The following is a 27,268-nucleotide window of genomic DNA, read 5'->3' as shown; positions in this document are numbered from 1 at the left end:
AAATGTTCATAAATGACCAGCATGGTCGAATAATAATAAGGCAGAACAGTTGAAACTGGAGCAGCAGCACAGTCAGGTGGACTGGGGACAGCAAGGAGTCATCATGTCAGGTAACCCAGACAGGATGACCACATCAGTGAATCAACCCACTCAGGTGAAGCACCCCCTCCAGGGACGGCATGAGAGAGCCCCAGTAAAGCCAGTGACTCAGCCCCTGTAATAGGGTTAGAGGCAGCAGAGACAGCAAGGGCGGTTCGTTGCTCCAGAGCCTTTCCGTTCACCTTCCCACTCCTGGGCCAGACTACACTCAATCATATGACCCACTGAAGAGATGAGTCTTCAGTAGAGACTTGAAGGTTGAGACCGAGTTTGCGTCTCTGACATGGGTAGGCAGACCGTTCCATAAAAATGGAGCTCTATAGGAGAAAGCCCTGCCTCCAGCTGTTTGCTTAGAAATTCTAGGGACAATTAGGAGGCCTGCGTCTTGTGACCGTAGCGTACGTGTAGGTATGTACGGCAGGACCAAATCAGAGAGATAGGTAGGAGCAAGCCCATGTAATGCTTTATAGGTTAGCAGTAAAACCTTGAAATCAGCCCTTGCTTTGACAGGAAGCCAGTGTAGAGAGGCTAGCACTGGAGTAATATGATCAAATTTTTTGGTTCTAGTCAAGATTCTAGCAGCCGTATTTAGCACTAACTGAAGTTTATTTAGTGCTTTATCCGGGTAGCCGGAAAGTAGAGCATTGCAGTAGTCTAACCTAGAAGTGACAAAAGCATGGATTAATTTTTCTGCATCATTTTTGGACAGAAAGTTTCTGATTTTTGCAATGTTACGTAGATGGAAACAAAGTACTGAGTAAAAGGTCTGAATACTTATGTAAATGTGATATTTATTTTTTATTTTTTATTTATACATTTGCCAAAAAATTCTAAAAACCTGTTTTTGCTTTGTCATTATGGGGTATTGTGTGTAGATTGATGAGGAGGAAAAAAACGATTTAATACATTTTAGAATAAGGCTGTAACGTAACAAAATGTGGAAAAAGTGTCTTACTTTTGAAAAATGTTGCTTTGTTGGTAAAGGACGTAAGCAAGCATTTCACGGTAAGGTCTACTACACCTGTTGTATTCAAGGCATGTAACAAGTACAATTTGATTTGAGTACATTACATTACATTACAGTACATTACACTACCTTGACAACAACGGGCGGGCATCTTGGACGCTGTCTCCAGTTCTTATACCGCAGTTGTCCAGTGTCGGAAATTATGAAAATGTATGTTGTCAGACTGCGCCATCTCCTGGTGACAAGTACGGCAGAATATCAATAATATCAATCGTCTAGCCACAGCCACAGAACAATGAGACAGATATTTCACCGGATGTGTAAATATGAAGCATCCGGTTGGCGTTTCCACTCACTACCAAACATGGTGATGAGAGGAAGCACAGTGGCCGGCAGTGTGCTTCCTAACGGAAATCTCTGCCCACCTCCTTGCTTGTTCTGCCACCTATGATTAATGTGTTCCCATTGGAAACGACAGGCTCTGGTCTATCTTGGGTTAGTTCATAAAATCTTTGGTATAAGGTGGTCGTTGAACAGATTATTGTTTCAACTGAAACGAGATTCCGATAAATGTATAGATTTTTTGAGACGTTCCCAAAAGTGATTGTCATTTACCACACTTCTTCCATCCCCAAACACAACCGTAAACCAAACCTGTGAAATGGTGGAACGGCCCCTTTAAGAAACTGTCGCAAAACCCTGCTACCGCCCATGCGCAGAGAGAGGGGGCAACAGCGACGGAGAAAACAACAACAACAAGAGAACAGCGAGATGGCTCCATGAATACAGGCCAACTTCACTCTCACCCAGTTACTATCCACAACCTACCCGACTGCTGCTTTCTCACACGGCTGGATTAGATGGTGCCGGGCCCATGAACTTGGCTAGTCAGAGCGGGGAGACCGGCTGTAGCCAGCTCCTCTTCGCCAACTTTAACCAGGACAACACGTAAGGAAGGCCCGGGGAGAGGAGGACCGGGGAGGAGGGTCGGGGAGAAGGGAGAGGAGGGCCGGGGAGAGATGCTAGTTAGCTGACAAGCTGTCTGATCATGTTGCCTACTTTAGCATCCATGTCGTCAGCCAGCTAAAACGCTAACCAGCCAGCTAGCTAAAGTGCCTGGATAAACAAGAAGCATAAACTAGTTGTCTAACACAAAAAGGCGAGGGGATCATTCCTTAATATGATAAAGTGTATCGATACCTGAACCAATATCTGGGCAAAGGACGATGAAAAGGCGAGATCTCCTCTCTGCCCAGAAAGCTACGGTTCACCTGGGCCCTCATGTATAAACGCTACACATTCACAGAATATGGCCCTAAACATGCGTGTACCAGTTTTCACGCACAGTCGTCAAACTGAACTTGACTTGAGAATGTGCTTATCCTCCCGTAAACTTTAGACCATGCGTATGTACTAATGCTGTATCATCATCATCCGGCCGTGATTGGGAGTCCCATAGGGCTGTGCACAAATCCCCGGTTTGGCCGGTGTAGGCCGTCATTGTGAATAGGAATTTGTTCTTGACTGATTTGCCTGGTTAAATCAAATAAACTGTTTAAGTGTGCTGAGCTTTTTGAGGTCGTTTCCGTTCATTATTAAAAAAAAAACCTGTTTTGATTATTTTTTTTAATGTTTATATTAAATGCATTATAAAATAATTACATTCAAATTATTAGCGCCTTTTAATGGAAATACCAAAGCCAAAAATTGTGCACATTCAATTGCCAAAACATTGAAAATATTCCACTGTCTGTCAGGTCCGCATAGGAAATTACTAATAAATGATACATTTTTGGAAAGTTCTAATGCTACTTGCCCCACTACAACAACAACAAATACTTAAACACATGTAATGTTGTCCTTGAAACCTTTAATGTAAATACTGTAGAATTCCATTATTTCCAATGGAGAACTGCTCCTACTGAGGAGTGCCAATATGGCTTAAAGCTTCTCAATGGCCAATACATAGCATCAGCAGGGTTTATATACATCCTTGGTCTGTGTGTATCTAACCTAACTTAGCAGGCGTACAAGCGCAGAGTGAATCCATTTGTTTCCAAGATGGAAAAGAACAGTTTAACTTGGTTGGATATTTGCATAAAACTTCAACTCCCAGCATCTTTTAAAATTGAACCTTTATTTAACGAGGCAAGTCAGTTAAGAACAAATTCTTATTTACAATGACGGCCTACCAGGGAACAGTGTGTTAACTGCCTTGTTCAGGGGCAGAGCGACAGATTTTTACCTTGTCAGCTCAGAGATTCGATCCAGCAACCTTTCAGTTACTGGCCCAACGCTCCAGCCACTAGCCTATTTGACTTCTCTCGTAAATTATTTAATTTCTCTCTAGAGAAATGGTGTATTGACCTCACAAAAACCACTGAAACTAATAATTGAATCAACGTTGAAGTATTGCATTGCAAGAAGGCAAAAGGAGCCGTGTAGTAGCCTTGGGGAAAATATGATGTCACTTTTATTCAGAACAAAAAAACAGGCAGCTAGGCCTAAATATAATAACAAGATGCAATCATTTGCTGTTTAGTGAGAAGAGCGGAAATCAATGTATTTAGTATTTAGTAGTTTATTTTTGATCTTGATGGTGTTTTGATACATTGATCTTGGTGGTGTTTTGATACATTGATCTTGGTGTTGTTTTGATACATTGATCTTGGTGGTGTTTTGATACATTGATCTTGGTGGTGTTTTGATACATTGATCTTGGTGGTGTTTTGATACATTGATCTTGGTGGTGTTTTGATACATTGATCTTGATGGTGTTTGGTGATTTCTACCCGTCCCTGGTGGAGTCTGTGAAAGTGGATGCCATTGCTGACCACTCTGGTCTTTCTGGGTAGTGGGATTGCAACACACACCGTGTGACCCAATGTCACTCAAACACACACTGTCATAGTCAGGCCAGTGTCACCAGCCTGTCTCTGTCTCTCTCCCCTCGGTCAGGCCAGTGTTACCAGCCTGTCTCTGCCTCTCTCCCCTCGGTCAGGCCAGTGTCACCAGCCTGTCTCTGTCTCACTCCCCTCGGTCAGGCCAGTGTCACCAGCCTGTCTCTGTCTCTCCCCTCGGTCAGGCCAGTGTCACCAGCCTGTCTCTGTCTCTCTCCCCTCGGTCAGGCCTGTGTCACCAGCCTGTCTCTCTCTCTCATCAAGTCAGGTATCTGTTCTAACGTGTGTGTCCTCTCTCCAGGTCTTTAGCTGTTGGAACCAAATCAGGCTACAAGTTCTTCTCCCTATCGTCTGTGGACAAGTTGGAGCAGATTTATGAATGTAGTGAGTATCAATATCATATGGATTTATGACGTGTTTGTATGTGTATATATATATATATATATATATATATATATATTAAATACTGCACTTACTAGATACCACACAGTCATAACCATCACTCTTAATGTTGTTTTACAGTAATATGGAATGGCTATATATTTACCTTGACCTTTTCCACGTTTTATTACATTACAGAATTATTCTAAAATGTATTAAATCGTTTTTCCCCTCATCAATCTACACACAATACCCTATAATGACATCACAATACCCCATAATGACATCACAATACCCCATAATGACATCACAATACCCCATAATGACATCACAATACCCCATAATGACATCACAATACCCCATGATGACATCACAATACCCCATGATGACATCACAATACCCCATAATGACATCACAATACATAAATATTCAGACCCTTTACTCTGTACTTTGTTGAAGCACCTTTGGCAGCGATTACAGCCTCAGGTCTTCTTGGGTATCACGCTAAAAGCTTGGCACACCTGTATTTAGGGAGTTTCTCCCATTCTTCTCTGCAGATCCTCTCAAGCTCTGTCAGGTTGGATGGGGAGTTTCTCCCATTCTCCTCTGCAGATCCTCTCAAGCTCTGTCAGGTTGGATGGGGAGTTTCTCCCATTCTCCTCTGCAGATCCTCTCAAGCTCTGTCATGTTGGATGGTTAGCGTTGCTGCACAGCTATTTTCAGGTTTCTCCAGAGATGTTTAATCTGGTTCAAGTCCAGACTCTGGCTGGGCCACTCAAGGACATTCAGAGACTTGTCCCGAAGCTCTTCCTGCGTTGTCTTGGCTGTGTGCTTAGGGTTGTTGTCCTGTTGGAAGGTGAACCTTCGCCCCAGTCTTAACCTGCTCCAGAGCCCTCAGGGCTTTTCATCAAGGACCTCTCTGCACTTTTCTCTGTTCATCTTTCCTTCGATCCTGACTCGTCTCCCAGCCCCTGGCGCTTGGCATTCAAGCCAAAGAGTTCAATCTTGGTTTCATCTGACCAGAGAATCTTGTTTCTCATGGTTTGAGAGTCCTTTAGGTGCCTTTTGGCAAACTCCAAGCGGGCTGTCATGTGCCTTCTTACTGAGGAGTGGCTTCCGTCTGGCCACTACTATAAAGACCTGATTAGTGGAGTGCTGCAGAGGTTGTCCTTCTGGAAGGTTCTTTCATCTCCACAGAGGAACTCTGGAGCTCTGTCAGAGTGACCATCAGGTTCTTAGTCGACCTGACCAAGGCTCTTCTCCACCGATTGCTCAGTTTGGCCGGGCGGCCAGGTCTAGGAAGAGTCTTGGTGGTTCCAAACTTGTTCCATTTCAGAATGATGGAGGCCACTGTGTTCTTGGGGACCTTCAATGCTAAAGAAACTTTTATTTATTTTTTTACATTTGCAAACATTTCTAGAAAAAAAACAGTTTTCGCTTAGTTAGCAGAAATGTAAAAAAATATATGTTTTTGCTTTCTCATTATGGGGTATTGTGATGTCGTTATGGGGTGTTGTGATGTCGTTATGGGGTGTTGTAATGTCGTTATGGGGTGTTGTGTGTAGATTGATGAGGGGAAAATGTAATCCATTTTAGAATAAGGCTGTAACATAACAAAATGTGTAAAAAGTCAAGGGGTCTGAATACTTTCTTGAAGGCACTGTACATGTACCACAGACATGTATTCCACTCACAGTCCATACAGTCATCATCCCCACTGTTAATGTAGGATCACTATAATATGGAATAGCTCTCTAGAATATTAGAGCAACAGGGTTATACTGTTTGGTACTAATGTGTGTGTGTGTGTGTGTGTGTGCACGCACGCTCAGCGGACACAGAGGATGTGTGTATTGTAGAGCGTCTGTTCAGCAGTAGTCTGGTGGCGATCGTCAGTCTGAAGGCTCCTAGGAAGCTGAAGGTCTGTCACTTCAAGAAGGGAACGGAGATCTGTAACTATAGTTACAGTAACACTATACTGGCTGTCAAGCTCAACAGACAGGTAGGAACACACACACCACACACACACACACACACACACACACACAGTGATATGTGATGATGAGCAGGAGTGTGTGTTTCAGAGGCTGATAGTATGTCTGGACAGGTGTGTTAAACTCCTAGCTACAACACTACAACACTGAAGACTCCTGTGTGTGTTTCAGAGGCTCATAGTATGTCTGGAGGAATCTCTGTACATCCACAACATCAGAGACATGAAGGTCCTGCACACCATCAGAGAGACACCTCCCAACCCCTCAGGTAAAACCCTTAACCTAGAACTACATCTAGAGACATGAAGGTCCTGCACACCATCAGAGAGACACCTCCCAACCCCTCAGGTAAAACCCTTAACCTAGGACTACATCTAGAGACATGAAGGTCCTGCACACCATCAGAGAGACACCTCCCAACCCCTCAGGTAAAACCCTTAACCTAGAACTACATCTAGAGACATGAAGGTCCTGCACACCATCAGAGAGACACCTCCCAACCCCTCAGGTAAAACCCTTAACCTAGGACTACATCTAGAGACATGAAGGTCCTGCACACCATCAGAGAGACACCTCCCAACCCCTCAGGTAAAACCCTTAACCTAGAACTACATCTAGAGACATGAAGGTCCTGCACACCATCAGAGAGACACCTCCCAACCCCTCAGGTAAAACCCTTAACCTAGAACTACATCTAGAGACATGAACGTCCTGCACACCATCAGAGAGACACCTCCCAACCCCTCAGGTAAAACCCTTAACCTAGGACTACATCTAGAGACATGAAGGTCCTGCACACCATCAGAGAGACACCTCCCAACCCCTCAGGTAAAACCCTTAACCTAGAACTACATCTAGAGACATGAAGGTCCTGCACACCATCAGAGAGACACCTCCCAACCCCTCAGGTAAAACCCTTAACCCAGAACTACATCTAGAGACATGAAGGTCCTGCACACCATCAGAGAGACACCTCCCAACCCCTCAGGTAAAACCCTTAACCCAGAACTACATCTAGAGACATGAAGGTCCTGCACACCATCAGAGAGACACCTCCCAACCCCTCAGGTAAAACCCTTAACCCAGAACTACATCTAGAGACATGAAGGTCCTGCACACCATCAGAGAGACACCTTCCAACCCCTCAGGTAAAATCCTTAACCCAGGACTACATCTAGAGACATGAAGGTCCTGCACACCATCAGATAGACACCTCCCAACCCCTCAGGTAAAATCCTTAACCTAGGACTACATCTAGAGACATGATGGTCCTGCACACCATCAGAGAGACACCTCCCAACCCCTCAGGTAAAACCCTTAACCCAGGACTACATCTAGAGACATGAAGGTCCTGCACACCATCAGAGAGACACCTCCCAACCCCTCAGGTAAAACCCTTAACCCAGGACTACATCTAGAGACATGAAGGTCCTGCACACCATCAGAGAGACACCTCCCAACCCCTCAGGTAAAATCCTTAACCTAGGACTACATCTAGAGACATGAAGGTCCTGCACACCATCAGAGAGACACCTCCCAACCCCTCAGGTAAAACCCTTAACCTAGGACTAAATCCCAACCCATATATATACTAATGTATGTGGAAAACCTTTCAAATTAGTGGTTTCGGCTATTTCAGCCACACCCGTTTCAGACAGGTGTTTAAAAGCACACCGCCATGGAATCTCCATAGACAAACATTGGCAATAGAATGGCCTTACTGAGGAGATCAGTGACTTTCAACACGCTCACAGAATGGGAAATGGTTTGTCGAGATCGGCGTGGAAGAACTTGACTGGCCTGCACGGAGCCCTGACCCCAACCCATTGAACTCCTTTGGGATGAATTAGAACACCGACTACGAGCCTAATCGCCCAACATCAGTGCCCGACCTCAGTAGTGCTCTGGTGGCTGAATGGAAGCAAGTCCCCTCAGCAATGTTCCAACATCTAGTGGAACCTGAACCTGTTTAATCCAACCGTATTGTATTTAGTAGTTTTGTGTTCTCTCCTCCTGTAATATCCGTGTGTTCTCTCCCCAGGGTTGTGTGTTTTCTCCTCCTGTAATATCCGTGTGTTCTCTCCTCCTGTAATATCCGTGTGTTCTCTCCCCAGGGTTGTGCGTTCTCTCCCCAGGGTTGTGCGTTCTCTCCCCAGGGTTGTGTGTTTTCTCCCCAGGGTTGTGTGTTTTCTCCCCAGGGTTGTGCGTTCTCTCCCCAGGGTTGTGCGTTCTCTCCCCAGGGTTGTGCGTTCTCTCCCCAGGGTTGTGCGTTCTCTCCCCAGGGTTGTGTGTTTTCTCCCCAGGGTTGTGTGTTCTCTCCTCCTGTAATATCCGTGTGTTCTCTCCCCAGGGTTGTGTGTTCTCTCCCCAGGGTTGTGTGTTCTCTCCCCAGGGTTGTGCATTCTCTCCCAAGGGTTGTGTGTTCTGTCCCCAGGGTTGTGTGTTCTCTCCCCAAGGTTGTGCGTTCTCTCCCCAGGGTTGTGCATTCTTTCCCCAGGGTTGTGTGTTCTCTCCTCCTGTAATATCCGTGTGTTCTCTCCCCAGGGTTGTGTGTTCTCTCCCCAGGGTTGTGTGTTTTCTCCTACTGTAATATCCGTGTGTTCTCTCCCCAGGGTTGTGTGTTTTCTCCTGTAATATCCGTGTGTTCTCTCCCCAGGGTTGTGTGTTCTCTCCCCAGGGTTGTGTGTTCTCTCCCCAGGGTTGTGTGTTTTCTCCTACTGTAATATCCGTGTGTTCTCTCCCCAGGGTTGTGTGTTTTCTCCTACTGTAATATCTGTGTGTTCTCTCCCCAGGGTTGTGTGTTCTCTCCCCAGGGTTGTGTGTTCTCTCCCCAGGGTTGTGTGTTCTCTCCCCAGGGTTGTGAATTCTATCCCAAGGGTTGTGTGTTCTGTCCCCAGGGTTGTGTGTTCTCTCCCCAGGGTTGTGCGTTCTCTCCCCAGGGTTGTGCTTTCTCTCCCCAGGGTTGTGCGTTCTCTCCCCAGGGTTGTGTGTTCTCTCCTCCTGTAATATCCGTGTGTTTTCTCCCCAGGGTTGTGTGTTCTCTCCCCAGGGTTGTGTGTTTTCTGCTACTGTAATATCCGTGTGTTCTCTCCCCAGGGTTGTGTGTTTTCTCCTGTAATATCCGTGTGCTCTCTCCCCAGGGTTGTGTGTTCTCTCCCCAGGGTTGTGTGTTTTCTCCTACTGTAATATCCGTGTGTTCTCTCCCCAGGGTTGTGTGTTCTCTCCCCAGGGTTGTGTGTTCTCTCCCCAGGGTTGTGTGTTCTCTCCCCAGGGTTGTGTGTTCTCTCCCCAGGGTTGTGTGTTTTCTCCCCAGGGTTGTGTGTTTTCTCCCCAGGGTTGTGTGTTTTCTCCCCAGGGTTGTGTGTTCTCTCCCCAGGGTTGTGTGTTTTCTCCTACTGTAATATCCGTGTGTTCTCTCCCCAGGGTTGTGTGTTCTCTCCTACTGTAATATCCGTGTGTTCTCTCCCCAGGGTTGTGTGTTCTCTCCCCAGGGTTGTGTGTTCTCTCCTCCTGTAATATCCGTGTGTTCTCTCCCCAGGGTTGTGTGTTCTCTCCCCAGGGTTGTGTGTTCTCTCCCCAGGGTTGTGTGTTCTCTCCCCAGGGTTGTGTGTTCTCCCCCCAGGGTTGTGTGTTCTCTCCCCAGGGTTGTGTGTTCTCTCCCCAGGGTTGTGTGTTCTCCCCAGGGTTGTGTGTTCTCTCCCCAGGGTTGTGTGTTTTCTCCTACTGTAATATCCGTGTGTTCTCTCCCCAGGGTTGTGTGCTCTCTCCATCAGTAATGATAACTGTTACCTGGCCTACCCCGGCAGTGCTACAATAGGAGAGGTCCAGGTGTTCGACACGGTCAACCTGGTACGACACACACACACATACACACACACACACACACACACACACACACACACACACACACACATTGAAGATGGCTAGCTCTACTACAACTGTGCTGTTTCAGTCTCTGTGTGTTTTACTGTGTCTCCAGAGGGCAGCCAACATGATCCCAGCCCATGACAGTCCATTAGCAGCTGTGGTGTTTGATGCTAGCGGAACCAAACTGGCCACAGCCTCGGAGAAGGTGAGACACTTTAAACTGTTACACTGAACTACTGAGGTGGTGTCAGCCGGTCCCTCTTCCCTGACCCTTAACCCTGGCCCTTAACCCTGACCCTTAACCCTGGCCCTTAACCCTGACCCGTAACCCTGGCCCGGCGGCAGGGTAGCATAGTGGTTAGAGCGGTGGACTAGTAACCGGAAGGTTGCAAGTTCAAACCCCCGAGCTGACAAGGTACAAATCTGTCGTTCTGCCCCTGAGCAGGCAGTTAACCCACTGTTCCTAGGCCGTCATTGAAAATAAGAATGTGTTCTTAACTGACTTGCCTAGTTAAATAAAGGTAAAATTAAAATGAAAAAAACCCTGACCTGTAACCCTGGCCCTTAACCTTGACCCTTAACCCCAACCCTTAACCCCGACCCTTAACCCTGACCCTTACCATATAGATACTATTCTCTATCCATCTCTATGGCCCTTAACCCCGACCCTTAACCCCGACCCTTAACCCTGACCCTTACCATATAGATACTATTCTCTATCCATCTCTATGGCCCTTAACCCTGACCCTTAACCCTGACCCTTAACCCTGACCCTTGCCATACAGATACTATTTTCTATCCATCTCTATGGCCCTGACCCTTAACCCTGGCCTTGACCCTTATCCCTGGCCTTGGCCCTTAACCCTGGCCCTTAACCCTTGCCTTGACCCTTAACCCTGGCCTTGGCCCTTAACCCTGGCCCTTAACCCTGGCCCTTAACCCTGACCCTTAACCTTAACCCTGGCCTTGGCCCTTAACCCTGGCCCTTAACCCTGGCCTTGACCCTTAACCCTGGCCCTTAACCCTGGCCCTTAACCCTGGCCCTTAACCCTGGCCCTTAACCCTGACCCTTAACCCTGACCCTTAACCCTGACCCTTAACCCTGACCCATCCATGGTAGCAGATCTGATGGGTATTAACAGTGTAGTGGTGGACCGGCTGGAAGTGTGTGTTTTGGAACCTCGCTGTATCAGGGATCAGCTATCCTGTGTGTAATGTATCGGTGGTTTCTGATAGGGTACGGTGATTCGTGTGTTCTCCATCCCTGAGGGACAGAAACTGTTTGAGTTCCGTCGAGGAGTCAAAAGGTAGGACTTCTTCTTCTCCCTCCTTCTTCATCTTCTCCCTCCTTCTTCTTCATCTCCCTCCTCCTTCATCTCCCTCCTCCTTCTTCTTCTTCTCCCTCATCTCCCTCCTCCTTCATCTCCCTCCTTCTTCTTCATCTCCCTCCTCCTTCATCTCCCTCCTCCTTCATCTCCCTCCTTCTTCTTCTTCTCCCTCCTCCTTCATCTCCCTCCTTCTTCTTATTCTTCTCCCTCCTTCTTCTTCATCTCCCTCCTTCGTCTCCCTCCTTCTTCTTCATCTCCCTCCTTCTTCTTCTCCCTCCTTCTTCTTCTCCCTCCTTCTTCATCTCCCTCCTTCTTCTTCATCTCCCTCCTTCTTCTTCTCCCTCCTTCTTCTTCTCCCTCCTTCAACTCCCTCCTTCTTCTTCATCTCCCTCCTTCGTCTCCCTCCTTCTTCTTCTCCCTCCTTATTCTTCTCCCTCCTTCTTCTTCATCTCCCTCCTTCGTCTCCCTCCTTCTTCATCTCCCTCCTTTGTCTCCCTCCTTCTTCTTCGTCTCCCTCCTTCTTCTTCTCCCTCCTTCTTCTTCTCCCTCCTTCTTCATCTCCCTCCTTCTTCATCTCCCTCCTTCTTCATCTCCCTCCTTCTTCTCCTTAATTCCACTCTATATAGTAAAATGTGTTTTAATAGTGGACAATATTAAATGAGCTACAGCTGAGTTCAGTCTGAACTGAAGTGTGTGTGTGTGTGTGTGTGTGTGTGTGTGTGTGTGTGTGTGTGTGTGTGTGTATGTGTGTGTGTTAGGTGTGTATCTATCTGTTCCCTGGCCTTCAGTATGGAAGGCCTCTACCTATCAGCATCCAGTAACACGGAGACGGTCCACATCTTCAAACTGGAGACGCAGAAAGAGAAGTAAGTACCCCCCCCCCCCCCCCCCCACCTGGCTGCATTAGTCTGATTCTAGATGTTGTCCTGTATATTAACATGGTGTGTGTGGGCCAACAGAGGAGATGTTGTCCTGTATATTAACATGGTGTGTGTGGGCCAACAGAGGAGATGTTGTCCTGTATATTAACATGGTGTGTGTGGGCCAACAGAGGAGATGTTGTCCTGTATATTAACATGGTGTGTGTAGGCCAACAGAGGAGATGTTGTCCTGTATATTAACATGGTGTGTGTGGGCCAACAGAGGAGATGTTGTCCTGTATATTAACATGGTGTGTGTGGGCCAACAGAGGAGATGTTGTCCTGTATATTAACATGGTGTGTGTGGGCCAGCAGAGGAGATGTTGTCCTGTATATTAACATGGTGTGTGTAGGCCAACAGAGGAGATGTTGTCCTGTATATTAACATGGTGTGTGTGGGCCAACAGAGGAGATGTTGTCCTGTATATTAACATGGTGTGTGTGGGCCAACAGAGGAGATGTTGTCCTGTATATTAACATGGTGTGTGTGGGCCAACAGAGGAGATGTTGTCCTGTATATTAACATGGTGTGTGTGTGGGCCAACAGAGGAGATGTTGTCCTGTATATTAACATGGTGTGTGTGGGCCAACAGAGGAGATGTTGTCCTGTATATTAGCATGGTGTGTGTGTGGGCCAACAGAGGAGATGTTGTCCTGTATATTAACATGGTGTGTGTGTGGGCCAACAGAGGAGATGTTGTCCTGTATATTAACATGGTGTGTGTGGGCCAACAGAGGAGATGTTGTCCTGTATATTAACATGGTGTGTGTGTGGGCCAACAGAGGAGATGTTGTCCTGTATATTAACATGGTGTGTGTAGGCCAACAGAGGAGATGTTGTCCTGTATATTAACATGGTGTGTGTAGGCCAACAGAGGAGATGTTGTCCTGTATATTAACATGGTGTGTGTGTAGGCCAACAGAGGAGATGTTGTCCTGTATATTAACATGGTGTGTGTGTAGGTCAACAGAGGAGATGTTGTCCTGTATATTAGTATGGTGTGTGTGTGGGCCAACAGAGGAGATGTTGTCCTGTATATTAACATGGTGTGTGTGTAGGCCAACAGAGGAGATGTTGTCCTGTATATTAACATGGTGTGTGTGTGGGCCAACAGAGGAGATGTTGTCCTGTATATTAACATGGTGTGTGTAGGTCAACAGAGGAGATGTTGTCCTGTATATTAACATGGTGTGTGTGGGCCAACAGAGGAGATGTTGTCCTGTATATTAACATGGTGTGTGTAGGCCAACAGAGGAGATGTTGTCCTGTATATTAACATGGTGTGTGTGGGCCAACAGAGGAGATGTTGTCCTGTATATTAACATGGTGTGTGTGGGCCAACAGAGGAGATGTTGTCCTGTATATTCCCATGGTGTGTGTGGGCCAACAGAGGAGATGTTGTCCTGTATATTAACATGGTGTGTGTGTAGGCCAACAGAGGAGATGTTGTCCTGTATATTAACATGGTGTGTGTGGGCCAACAGAGGAGATGTTGTCCTGTATATTAACATGGTGTGTGTGTGGGCCAACAGAGGAGATGTTGTCCTGTATATTAACATGGTGTGTGTGTAGGCCAACAGAGGAGATGTTGTCCTGTATATTAACATGGTGTGTGTGTGGGCCAACAGAGGAGATGTTGTCCTGTATATTAACATGGTGTGTGTGGGCCAACAGAGGAGATGTTGTCCTGTATATTAACATGGTGTGTGTGGGCCAACAGAGGAGATGTTGTCCTGTATATTAACATGGTGTGTGTGGGCCAACAGAGGAGATGTTGTCCTGTATATTAACATGGTGTGTGTAGGCCAACAGAGGAGATGTTGTCCTGTATATTAACATGGTGTGTGTAGGCCAACAGAGGAGATGTTGTCCTGTATATTAACATGGTGTGTGTGGGCCAACAGAGGAGATGTTGTCCTGTATATTAACATGGTGTGTGTGTGGGCCAACAGAGGAGATGTTGTCCTGTATATTAACATGGTGTGTGTAGGCCAACAAGGAGATGTTGTCCTGTATATTAACATGGTGTGTGTAGGCCAACAGAGGAGATGTTGTCCTGTATATTAACATGGTGTGTGTGTAGGCCAACAGAGGATATGTTGTCCTGTATATTAACATGGTGTGTGTGTAGGCCAACAGAGGAGCCGACGACATGGGGTGGATACTTTGGGAAGGTCCTGATGGCGTCCACCACCTACCTGCCCTCTCAGGTGAGTGGGACTTCCTTTTGAGAGAGTGTGTGGTGTGTGTGTGTGTGTGTGTGTGTGTGTGTGTGTGTGTGTGTGTGTGTGTGTGTGTGTGTGTGTGTTGTCTGACCATGTCTCCTCTGTGTGCGTCAGGTGACAGAGATGTTCACTCAGGGACGAGCCTTCGCCACCGTACGACTGCCCTTCTCTGGACACAAGAACATCTGTGCTCTGGCCCTGTAAGAACACCCACTAGAACGTTCTCTACCAGACTCTAGAGCTGGGACCATATTCCCCCCACCCACCCACTAGAACGTTCTCTACCAGACTCTAGAGCTGGGACCATATTCCCCCCCACACACCCACTAGAACGTTCTCTACCACACTCTAGAGCTGGGACCATATTCCCCCCACCCACTAGAACGTTCTCTACCAGACTCTAGAGCTGGGACCATATTCCCCACACCCACTAGAACGTTCTCTACCAGACTCTAGAGCTGGGACCATATTCCCCACACCCACTAGAACGTTCTCTACCAGACTCTAGAGCTGGGACCATATTCCCCACACCCACTAGAACGTTCTCTACCAGACTCTAGAGCTGGGACCATATTCCCCCCACACACCCACTAGAACGTTCTCTACCAGACTCTAGAGCTGGGACCATATTCCCCACACCCACTAGAACGTTCTCTACCAGACTCTAGAGCTGGGACCATATTCCCCACACCCACTAGAACGTTCTCTACCAGACTCTAGAGCTGGGACCATATTCCCCCCACCCACTAGAACGTTTTCTACCAGACTCTAGAGCTGGGACCATATTCCCCACACCCACTAGAACGTTCTCTACCAGACTCTAGAGCTGGGACCATATTCCCCCCACACACCCACTAGAACGTTTTCTACCAGACTCTAGAGCTGGGACCATATTCCCCCCACCCACTAGAACGTTTTCTACCAGACTCTAGAGCTGGGACCATATTCCCCCCACCCACTAGAACGTTCTCTACCAGACTCTAGAGCTGGGACCATATTCCCCCCACCCACTAGAACGTTCTCTACCAGACTCTAGAGCTGGGACCATATTCCCCCCCACACACCCACTAGAACGTTCTCTACCAGACTCTAGAGCTGGGACCATATTCCCCCCACACACCCACTAGAACGTTTTCTACCAGACTCTAGAGCTGGGACCATATTCCCTCCCACCCACTAGAACGTTCTCTACCAGACTCTAGAGCTGGGACCATATTCCCAACATCGCCCTGCTCTCCCCCAGTTTATCTGACGTTGGTCATTTGGGGGATTAGCCAACATAACATTCTTCCATATTGTTTGGTCGTCAATAGTAACGTGCATTAATCTGCTTCCTGCAATGAAAGTATCGTCCCTGTTTCACTGTCTGCCCTCACTTCCTCTTCTCACAGCCTGCCCTCACTTCCTCTCCTCACTGCCTGCCCTCACTTCCTCTCCTCATTACAAACAGAGTAGGGTAATTGAGATGCGCCTGAGAAAACGGAGTGGCTCTATGTCTACCAAGCAACGTTTTTGGAGAACATACAATTTACTGTTCGAGCAACGATCACATTTTGAGTTAGCAATCTAGCTGATGTGTTTTGAGTTCCCACTTCCTCAGGTGGTGAATTATATAGCCTAGGCCAGTATTCACAAAAAAACAGCCAGGCAAATTAATCTCTAAAGAGACTAAATAAATCTGATCATTCTGGATCCTATTTTATCATGTTGCACATTAAACTATCCATCATTCATTCCCTGAACATGTTAAAACGTCTTCCCTGGGAAAAAGTCAGCATAGAGCCCTCCCATTAACGGAGAAGTCGGCCTAGAGCCCTCCCATTAACGGAGAAGTCGGCCTAGAGCCCTCCCATTAACGGAGAAGTCGGCCTAGAGCCCTCCCATTAACGGAGAAGTCGGCCTAGAGCCCTCCCATTAACGGAGAAGTCGGCCTAGAGCCCTCCCATTAACGGAGAAGTCGGCCTAGAGCCCTCCCGTCAACGGAGAAGTCGGCCTAGAGCCCTTACTTTAACGGAGAAGTCGGCCTAGAGCCCTCCCGTTAACGGAGAAGTCGGCCTAGAGCCCTTACTTTAACGGAGAAGTCGGCCTAGAGCCCTTACTTTAACGGAGAAGTCGGCCTAGAGCCCTCCCGTTAACGGAGAAGTCGGCCTAGAGCCCTTACTTTAACGGAGAAGTCGGCCTAGAGCCCTTACTTTAATGGAGAAGTCGGCCTCGAGCCCTCCTGTTAACGGAGAAGTCGGCCTAGAGCCCTTACTTTAATGGAGAAGTCGGCCTCGAGCCCTCCCACGTTAAAACGGACAAGTCGGCCTCGAGCCCTTACTTTAATGGAGAAGTCGGCCTCGAGCCCTCCCACGTTAAAACGGACAGGTCGGCCTCGATCCCTCCCCGTTAAACGGACAAGTCTGCCTAGAGCCCTCCCACGTTAAAACGGACAGGTCGGCCTAGAGCCCTCTCCATTAAACGGACAGGTCGGCCTCGAGCCCTCCCGCGTTAAAACGGACAAGTCGGCCTCGAGCCCTCCCACGTTAAAACGGACAGGTCGGCCTCGATCCCTCCCCGTTAAACGGACAAGTCTCCCTAGAGCCCTCCCACGTTAAAACGGATAGGTCGGCCTCGAGCCCTCTCCATTAAACGGACAGGTCGGCCTCAAGCCCTCCCGCGTTAAAACGGACAAGTCGGCCTAGAGCCCTCCCACGTTAAAACGGACAGGTCGGCCTCGATCCCTCCACGTTAAAATGGAAATTGTCGGCCTCGAGCCCTCCCATTAACGGAGAAGTCGGCCTAGAGCCCTCCCATGTTAAAACGGACAAGTCGGCCTAGAGACCTTCCACGTTAACACGGACAAGTCGGCCTAGTCCCCTCCCTTTAACGGAGAAGTCGGCCTAGAGCCCTCCCGTTAATGGAGAAGTCGGCCTAGAGCCCTCCCGTTAACAGAGAAGTCGGCCTAGAGCCCTCCCACGTTAAAACGGACAGGTCGGCCTAGAGCCCTCTCCATTAAACGGACAGGTCGGCCTCGAGCCCTCCCGCGTTAAAACGGACAAGTCGGCCTCGAGCCCTCCCACGTTAAAACGGACAGGTCGGCCTCGATCCCTCCCCGTTAAACGGACAAGTCTCCCTAGAGCCCTCCCACGTTAAAACGGATAGGTCGGCCTCGAGCCCTCTCCATTAAACGGACAGGTCGGCCTCAAGCCCTCCCGCGTTAAAACGGACAAGTCGGCCTAGAGCCCTCCCACGTTAAAACGGACAGGTCGGCCTCGATCCCTCCACGTTAAAATGGAAATTGTCGGCCTCGAGCCCTCCCATTAACGGAGAAGTCGGCCTAGAGCCCTCCCATGTTAAAACGGACAAGTCGGCCTAGAGCCCTTCCACGTTAACACGGACAAGTCGGCCTAGTCCCCTCCCTTTAACGGAGAAGTCGGCCTAGAGCCCTCCCGTTAATGGAGAAGTCGGCCTAGAGCCCTCCCGTTAACAGAGAAGTCGGCCTAGAGCCCTCCCACGTTAAAACGGACATGTCGGCCTCGAGCCCTTCCTTTAATGGAGAAATCGGCCTAGAGCCCTCCCCGTTAAAATGGACAAGTCGGCTTCGAGCCCTCCCACGTTAAAACGGACAAGTCGGCCTAGAGCCCTCTCCATTAAACAGACAGGTCGGCCTCGAGCCCTCCCGCGTTAAAACGGACAAGTCGGCCTAGAGCCCTCCTACGTTAAAACGGACAGGTCGGCTTCAATCCCTCCCCGTTAAAATGGAAATTGTCGGCCTCGAGCCCTCCCATTAACGGAGAAGTCGGCCTAGAGCCCTCCCCGTTAAAACGGACAAGTCGGCCTAGAGCCCTCCCCGTTAAAACGGACAAGTCGGCCTCGAGCCCTCCCTTTAACAGAGTAGTCGGCCTCGAGCCCTCCCGTTAACGGAGAAGTCGGCCTAGAGCCCTCCCGTTAACGGAGAAGTCGGCCTAGAGCCCTCCCGTTAACGGAGAAGTCGGCCTAGAGTCCTCCCCGTTAAAATGGACAAGTCGGCCTAGAGCCCTCCCACGTTAAAACGGACAAGTCAGCCTAGAGCCCTTCCACGTTAAAACGGACAAGTCGGCCTAGAGCCCTCCCTTTAACGGAGAAGTCGGCCTCGAGCCCTCCCGATAACGGAGAAGTCGGCCTAGAGCCCTCCCTTTAACGGAGAAGTCGGCCTCGAGCCCTCCCGATAACGGAGAAGTCGGCCTCGAGCCCTCCCGATAACGGAGAAGTCGGCCTAGAGCCCTCCCATTAACGGAGAAGTCGGCCTCGAGCCCTCCCACGTTAAAACGGACAAGTCGGCCTAGTGCCCTCTCCATTAAACGGACAGGTCGGCCTCAAGCCCTCCCACGTTAAAACGGACAAGTCGGCCTAGAGCCCTCCCACGTTAAAACGGACAGGTCGGCCTCGAGCCCTCCCATTAACGGAGAAGTCGGCCTAGAGCCCTCCCCGTTAAAACGGACAAGTCGGCATAGAGCCCTCCCTTTAACAGAGAAGTCGGCCTAGAGCCCTCCCGTTAACGGAGAAGTCGGCCTAGAGCCCTCTCATTAACGGAGAAGTCGGCCTCGAGCCCTTCCTTTAATGGAGAAGTCGGCCTAGAGCCCTCCCCGTTAAAACGGACAAGTCGGCATAGAGCCCTCCCTTTAACGGAGAAGTCGGCCTAGAGCCCTCCCGTTAACGGAGAAGTCGGCCTAGAGCCCTCCCGTCAACGGAGAAGTCGGCCTCGAGCCCTTCCTTTAATGGAAAAGTCGGCCTAGAGCCCTCCCCGTTAAAATGGACAAGTCGGCTTCGAGCCCTCTCCATTAAACAGACAGGTCGGCCTCGAGCCCTCCCGCGTTAAAACGGACAAGTCGGCCTAGAGCCCTCCCACGTTAAAACGGACAGGTCGGCTTCGATCCCTCCCCGTTAAAATGGAAATTGTCGGCCTCGAGCCCTCCCATTAACGGAGAAGTCGGCCTAGAGCCCTCCCCGTTAAAACGGACAAGTCGGCCTCGAGCCCTCCCTTTAACAGAGTAGTCGGCCTCGAGCCCTCCCGTTAACGGAGAAGTCGGCCTAGAGCCCTCCCGTTAACGGAGAAGTCGGCCTAGAGTCCTCCCCGTTAAAATGGACAAGTCGGCCTAGAGCCCTCCCACGTTAAAACGGACAAGTCAGCCTAGAGCCCTTCCACGTTAAAACGGACAAGTCGGCCTAGAGCCCTCCCTTTAACGGAGAAGTCGGCCTCGAGCCCTCCCGATAACGGAGAAGTCGGCCTAGAGCCCTCCCATTAACGGAGAAGTCGGCCTAGAGCCCTCCCGTTAACGGAGAAGTCGGCCTCGAGCCCTCCCACGTTAAAACGGACAAGTCGGCCTAGTGCCCTCTCCATTAAACGGACAGGTCGGCCTCAAGCCCTCCCACGTTAAAACGGACAAGTCGGCCTAGAGCCCTCCCACGTTAAAACGGACAGGTCGGCCTCGAGCCCTCCCATTAACGGAGAAGTCGGCCTAGAGCCCTCCCCGTTAAAACGGACAAGTCGGCATAGAGCCCTCCCTTTAACAGAGAAGTCGGCCTAGAGCCCTCCCGTTAACGGAGAAGTCGGCCTAGAGCCCTCTCATTAACGGAGAAGTCGGCCTCGAGCCCTTCCTTTAATGGAGAAGTCGGCCTAGAGCCCTCCCCGTTAAAACGGACAAGTCGGCATAGAGCCCTCCCTTTAACGGAGAAGTCGGCCTAGAGCCCTCCCGTTAACGGAGAAGTCGGCCTAGAGCCCTCCCGTCAACGGAGAAGTCGGCCTCGAGCCCTTCCTTTAATGGAAAAGTCGGCCTAGAGCCCTCCCCGTTTAAACGGACAAGTCGGCCTCGAGCCCTCCCACGTTAAAACGGACAAGTCGGCCTCGAGCCCTCCCACGTTAAAACGGACAGGTCCGTTTAACGGGGAGGGATCGAGGCCGACCTGTCCGTTTTAACGTGGGAGGGCTCTAGGCAGACTTGTCAGTTTAACGGGGAGGGATCGAGGCCGACCTGTCCGTTTTAACGTGGGAGGGCTCGAGGCCGACTTTTCCGTTTTAACGTGGGAGGGCTCGAGGCCGACTTGTCCGTTTAACGGGGAGGGATCGAGGCCGACAAGTCTGCCTAGAACCCTCCCACGTTAAAACGGACAGGTCGGCATAGAGCCCTCCCTTTAACAGAGAAGTCGGCCTAGAGCCCTCCCGTTAACGGAGAAGTCGGCCTAGAGCCCTCCCGTTTATGGAGAAGTCGGCCTAGAGCCCTTCCTTTAATGGAGAAGTCGGCCTAGAGCCCTCCCCGTTAAAACGGACAAGTCGGCATAGAGCCCTCCCTTTAACGGAGAAGTCGGCCTAGAGCCCTCCCGTTAACGGAGAAGTCGGCCTAGAGCCCTCCCGTTAACGGAGAAGTCGGCCTCGAGCCCTTCCTTTAATGGAGAAGTCGGCCTAGAGCCCTCCCCGTTAAAACGGACAAGTCGGCATAGAGCCCTCCCTTTAACGGAGAAGTCGGCCTAGAGCCCTCCCGTTAACGAAGAAGTCGGCCTAGAGCCCTCCCGTTAATGGAGAAGTCGGCCTAGAGACCTCCCGTTAACGGAGAAGTCGGCCTCGAGCCCTTCCTTTAATGGAGAAGTCGGCCTAGAGCCCTCCCCGTTAAAACGGACAAGTCGGCCTCGAGCCCTCCCACGTTAAAACGGACAAGTCGGCCTAGAGCCCTCTCCATTAAACGGACAGGTCGGCCTCGAGCCCTCCCGCGTTAAAACGGACAAGTCGGCCTCGAGCCCTCCCACGTTAAAACGGACAGGTCGGCCTCGATCCCTCCCCGTTAAACGGACAAGTCTGCCTCGAGCCCTCCCACGTTAAAACGGACAGGTCGGCCTCGAGCCCTCCCACGTTAAAACGGACAGGTCGGACTCGAGCCCTCCCCGTTAAAACGGACAAGTCGGGCTAGAGCCCTCCCACTAACGGAGTAGTCGGCCTCGAGCCCTCCCGTTAACGGAGAAGTCGGCCTAGAGCTTTCCCGTTAACGGAGAAGTCGGCCTAGAGCCCTCCCGTTAACGGAGAAGTCGGCCTAGAGCTTTCCCGTTAACGGAGAAGTCGGCCTAGAGCCCTCCCGTTAACGGAGAAGTCGGCCTAGAGTCCTCCCCGTTAAAATGGACAAGTCGGCCTAGAGCCCTCCCACGTTAAAACGGACAAGTCAGCCTAGAGCCCTTCCACGTTAAAACGGACAAGTCGGCCTAGAGCCCTCCCTTTAACGGAGAAGTCGGCCTCGAGCCCTCCCGATAACGGAGAAGTCGGCCTAGAGCCCTCCCATTAACGGAGAAGTCGGCCTAGAGCCCTCCCGTTAACGGAGAAGTCGGCCTCGAGCCCTCCCACGTTAAAACGGACAAGTCGGCCTAGTGCCCTCTCCATTAAACGGACAGGTCGGCCTCAAGCCCTCCCACGTTAAAACGGACAAGTCGGCCTAGAGCCCTCCCACGTTAAAACGGACAGGTCGGCCTCGAGCCCTCCCATTAACGGAGAAGTCGGCCTAGAGCCCTCCCCGTTAAAACGGACAAGTCGGCATAGAGCCCTCCCTTTAACAGAGAAGTCGGCCTAGAGCCCTCCCGTTAACGGAGAAGTCGGCCTAGAGCCCTCTCATTAACGGAGAAGTCGGCCTAGAGCTCTCCCGTTAACGGAGAAGTCGGCCTAGAGCCCTCCCGTTAACGGAGAAGTCGGCCTAGAGCCCTCCAATTAACGGAGAAGTCGGCCTAGAGCCCTCCCGTTAACGGAGAAGTCGGCCTCGAGCCCTTCCTTTAATGGAGAAGTCGGCCTAGAGCCCTCCCCGTTAAAACGGACAAGTCGGCATAGAGCCCTCCCACGTTAAAACGGACAGGTCCGTTTAACGGGGAGGGATCGAGGCCGACCTGTCCGTTTTAACGTGGGAGGGCTCGAGGCCGACTTGTCCGTTTTAACGTGGGAGGGCTCGAGGCCGACTTGTCCGTTTAACGGGGAGGGATCGAGGCCGACAAGTCTGCCTAGAACCCTCCCACGTTAAAACGGACAGGTCGGCATAGAGCCCTCCCTTTAACAGAGAAGTCGGCCTAGAGCCCTCCCGTTAACGGAGAAGTCGGCCTAGAGCCCTCCCGTTTATGGAGAAGTCGGCCTAGAGCCCTCCCATTAACGGAGAAGTCGGCCTAGAGCCCTCCCGTTTACGGAGAAGTCGGCCTAGAGCCCTCCCGTCAACGGAGAAGTCGGCCTCGAGCCCTTCCTTTAATGGAAAAGTCGGCCTAGAGCCCTCCCCGTTTAAACGGACAAGTCGGCCTCGAGCCCTCCCACGTTAAAACGGACAAGTCGGCCTCGAGCCCTCCCACGTTAAAACGGACAGGTCCGTTTAACGGGGAGGGATCGAGGCCGACAAGTCTGCCTAGAACCCTCCCACGTTAAAACGGACAGGTCGGCATAGAGCCCTCCCTTTAACAGAGAAGTCGGCCTAGAGCCCTCCCGTTAACGGAGAAGTCGGCCTAGAGCCCTCCCGTTTATGGAGAAGTCGGCCTAGAGCCCTTCCTTTAATGGAGAAGTCGGCCTAGAGCCCTCCCCGTTAAAACGGACAAGTCGGCATAGAGCCCTCCCTTTAACGGAGAAGTCGGCCTAGAGCCCTCCCGTTAACGGAGAAGTCGGCCTAGAGCCCTCCCGTTAACGGAGAAGTCGGCCTCGAGCCCTTCCTTTAATGGAGAAGTCGGCCTAGAGCCCTCCCCGTTAAAACGGACAAGTCGGCATAGAGCCCTCCCTTTAACGGAGAAGTCGGCCTAGAGCCCTCCCGTTAACGAAGAAGTCGGCCTAGAGCCCTCCCGTTAATGGAGAAGTCGGCCTAGAGACCTCCCGTTAACGGAGAAGTCGGCCTCGAGCCCTTCCTTTAATGGAGAAGTCGGCCTAGAGCCCTCCCCGTTAAAACGGACAAGTCGGCCTCGAGCCCTCCCACGTTAAAACGGACAAGTCGGCCTAGAGCCCTCTCCATTAAACGGACAGGTCGGCCTCGAGCCCTCCCGCGTTAAAACGGACAAGTCGGCCTCGAGCCCTCCCACGTTAAAACGGACAGGTCGGCCTCGATCCCTCCCCGTTAAACGGACAAGTCTGCCTCGAGCCCTCCCACGTTAAAACGGACAGGTCGGCCTCGAGCCCTCCCACGTTAAAACGGACAGGTCGGACTCGAGCCCTCCCCGTTAAAACGGACAAGTCGGGCTAGAGCCCTCCCACTAACGGAGTAGTCGGCCTCGAGCCCTCCCGTTAACGGAGAAGTCGGCCTAGAGCTTTCCCGTTAACGGAGAAGTCGGCCTAGAGCCCTCCCGTTAACGGAGAAGTCGGCCTAGAGCTTTCCCGTTAACGGAGAAGTCGGCCTAGAGCCCTCCCGTTAACGGAGAAGTCGGCCTAGAGCCCTCCCACGTTAAAACGGACAAGTCAGCCTAGAGCCCTTCCACGTTAAAACGGACAAGTCGGCCTAGAGCCCTCCCTTTAACGGAGAAGTCGGCCTCGAGCCCTCCCGATAACGGAGAAGTCGGCCTAGAGCCCTCCCATTAACGGAGAAGTCGGCCTAGAGCCCTCCCGTTAACGGAGAAGTCGGCCTCGAGCCCTCCCACGTTAAAACGGACAAGTCGGCCTAGTGCCCTCTCCATTAAACGGACAGGTCGGCCTCAAGCCCTCCCACGTTAAAACGGACAAGTCGGCCTAGAGCCCTCCCACGTTAAAACGGACAGGTCGGCCTCGAGCCCTCCCATTAACGGAGAAGTCGGCCTAGAGCCCTCCCCGTTAAAACGGACAAGTCGGCATAGAGCCCTCCCTTTAACAGAGAAGTCGGCCTAGAGCCCTCCCGTTAACGGAGAAGTCGGCCTAGAGCCCTCTCATTAACGGAGAAGTCGGCCTAGAGCCCTCCCGTTAACGGAGAAGTCGGCCTAGAGCCCTCCCGTTAACGGAGAAGTCGGCCTAGAGCCCTCCAATTAACGGAGAAGTCGGCCTAGAGCCCTCCCGTTAACGGAGAAGTCGGCCTCGAGCCCTTCCTTTAATGGAGAAGTCGGCCTAGAGCCCTCCCCGTTAAAACGGACAAGTCGGCATAGAGCCCTCCCACGTTAAAACGGACAGGTCCGTTTAACGGGGAGGGATCGAGGCCGACCTGTCCGTTTTAACGTGGGAGGGCTCGAGGCCGACTTGTCCGTTTTAACGTGGGAGGGCTCGAGGCCGACTTGTCCGTTTAACGGGGAGGGATCGAGGCCGACAAGTCTGCCTAGAACCCTCCCACGTTAAAACGGACAGGTCGGCATAGAGCCCTCCCTTTAACAGAGAAGTCGGCCTAGAGCCCTCCCGTTAACGGAGAAGTCGGCCTAGAGCCCTCCCGTTTATGGAGAAGTCGGCCTAGAGCCCTCCCATTAACGGAGAAGTCGGCCTAGAGCCCTCCCGTTTACGGAGAAGTCGGCCTAGAGCCCTCCCGTCAACGGAGAAGTCGGCCTCGAGCCCTTCCTTTAATGGAAAAGTCGGCCTAGAGCCCTCCCCGTTTAAACGGACAAGTCGGCCTCGAGCCCTCCCACGTTAAAACGGACAAGTCGGCCTCGAGCCCTCCCACGTTAAAACGGACAGGTCCGTTTAACGGGGAGGGATCGAGGCCGACCTGTCCGTTTTAACGTGGGAGGGCTCGAGGCCGACTTGTCCGTTTTAACGTGGGAGGGCTCGAGGCCGACTTGTCCGTTTAACGGGGAGGGATCGAGGCCGACAAGTCTGCCTAGAACCCTCCCACGTTAAAACGGACAGGTCGGCATAGAGCCCTCCCGTTTACGGAGAAGTCGGCCTAGAGCCCTCCCGTTAACGGAGAAGTCGGCCTAGAGCCCTCCAATTAACGGAGAAGTCGGCCTAGAGCCCTCCCGTTAACGGAGAAGTCGGCCTCGAGCCCTTCCTTTAATGGAGAAGTCGGCCTAGAGCCCTCCCCGTTAAAACGGACAAGTCGGCATAGAGCCCTCCCTTTAACGGAGAAGTCGGCCTAGAGCCCTCCCGTCAACGGAGAAGTCGGCCTCGAGCCCTTCCTTTAATGGAAAAGTCGGCCTAGAGCCCTCCCCGTTTAAACGGACAAGTCGGCCTCGAGCCCGCCCACGTTAAAACGGACAAGTCGGCCTCGAGCCCTCCCACGTTAAAACGGACGGGTCCGTTTAACGGGGAGGGATCGAGGCCGACCTGTCCGTTTTAACGTGGGAGGGCTCGAGGCCGACTTGTCCGTTTTAACGTGGGAGGGCTCGAGGCCGACTTGTCCGTTTAACGGGGAGGGATCGAGGCCGACAAGTCTGCCTAGAACCCTCCCACGTTAAAACGGACAGGTCGGCATAGAGCCCTCCCTTTAACAGAGAAGTCGGCCTAGAGCCCTCCCGTTTATGGAGAAGTCGGCCTAGAGCCCTCCCGTTAACGGAGAAGTCGGCCTCGAGCCCTTCCTTTAATGGAGAAGTCGGCCTAGAGCCCTCCCCGTTAAAACGGACAAGTCGGCATAGAGCCCTCCCTTTAACGGAGAAGTCGGCCTAGAGCCCTCCCGTTAACGGAGAAGTCGGCCTAGAGCCCTCCCGTTAATGGAGAAGTCGGCCTAGAGACCTCCCGTTAACGGAGAAGTCGGCCTCGAGCCCTTCCTTTAATGGAGAAGTCGGCCTAGAGCCCTCCCCGTTAAAACGGACAAGTCTGCCTCGAGCCCTCCCACGTTAAAACGGACAAGTCGGCCTAGAGCCCTCTCCATTAAACGGACAGGTCGGCCTCGAGCCCTCCCGCGTTAAAACGGACAAGTCGGCCTCGAGCCCTCCCACGTTAAAACGGACAAGTCGGCCTAGAGCCCTCTCCATTAAACGGACAGGTCGGCCTCGAGCCCTCCCGCGTTAACACGGACAAGTCGGCCTCGAGCCCTCCCACGTTAAAACGGACAGGTCGGCCTCGATCCCTCCCCGTTAAACGGACAAGTCTGCCTAGAGCCCTCCCACGTTAAAACGGACAGGTCGGCCTCGAGCCCTCCCACGTTAAAACGGACAAGTCGGCCTAGAGCCCTCTCCATTAAACGGACAGGTCGGCCTCGAGCCCTCCCGCGTTAAAACGGACAAGTCGGCCTAGTCCCCTCCCATTAACGGAGAAGTCGGCCTAGAGCCCTCCCATTAACGGAGAAGTCGGCCTAGAGCCCTCCCGTTAACGGAGAAGTCGGCCTAGAGCCCTCCCGTTAACGGAGAAGTCGGCCTCGAGCCCTCCCTTTAACGGAGAAGTCGGCCTAGAGCCCTCCCGTTAATGGAGTAGTCGGCCTAGAGCCCTCCCATTAACGGAGAAGTCGGCCTAGAGCCCTCCCGTTAATGGAGACGTCGGCCTAGAGCCCTCCCGTTAATGGAGACGTCGGCCTAGAGCCCTCCCTTTAACGGAGAAGTCGGCCTAGAGCCCTCCCATTAACGGAGAAGTCGGCCTAGAGCCCTCCCGTTAACGGAGAAGTCGGCCTCGAGCCCTCCCGTTAACGGAGAAGTCGGCCTAGAGCCCTCCCTTTAACGGAGAAGTCGGCATAGAGCCCTCCCTTTAACGGAGAAGTCGGCCTAGAGCCCTCCCGTTAATGGAGACGTCGGCCTAGAGCCCTCCCGTTAA

General features: G+C 51.5%; 1 protein-coding gene across 4 annotated transcripts in view; it reads left to right on the top strand.

The window, feature by feature from the left end:
• The first annotated feature begins 1,764 nt into the window (after positions 1-1,764).
• LOC110514879 (WD repeat domain phosphoinositide-interacting protein 2) overlaps positions 1,765-27,268 on the top strand; it is a 40,352-nt gene continuing 14,848 nt past the window's right edge. For 2 of the 4 annotated variants that reach the window (XR_005042043.1, XM_036972943.1), the window contains exons 1-10: positions 1,765-2,014; positions 4,268-4,350; positions 6,180-6,349; positions 6,513-6,609; positions 10,093-10,190; positions 10,321-10,413; positions 11,445-11,515; positions 12,295-12,402; positions 14,589-14,667; positions 14,797-14,882. Coding sequence is in view for 3 of the 4 variants with exons in the window: in XM_036972943.1 (XP_036828838.1) it covers positions 1,941-2,014; positions 4,268-4,350; positions 6,180-6,349; positions 6,513-6,609; positions 10,093-10,190; positions 10,321-10,413; positions 11,445-11,515; positions 12,295-12,402; positions 14,589-14,667; positions 14,797-14,882 (959 nt within the window). In the remaining variant the exon portion in view is untranslated. Of the gene's footprint in view, positions 2,015-4,267; positions 4,351-6,179; positions 6,350-6,431; positions 6,610-7,809; positions 7,890-10,092; positions 10,191-10,320; positions 10,414-11,444; positions 11,516-12,294; positions 12,403-14,588; positions 14,668-14,796; positions 14,883-27,268 lie in introns of those variants that run through there. The other 2 variants (XM_036972944.1, XM_036972945.1) reach the window with 2 other exon arrangements.

This window comes from Oncorhynchus mykiss, unplaced genomic scaffold, assembly GCF_013265735.2.
Source record: "Oncorhynchus mykiss isolate Arlee unplaced genomic scaffold, USDA_OmykA_1.1 un_scaffold_213, whole genome shotgun sequence".
NCBI classification, from domain to species: Eukaryota; Metazoa; Chordata; class Actinopteri; order Salmoniformes; family Salmonidae; genus Oncorhynchus; species Oncorhynchus mykiss.
This window is presented reverse-complemented; position numbering and strand designations above follow the sequence as displayed.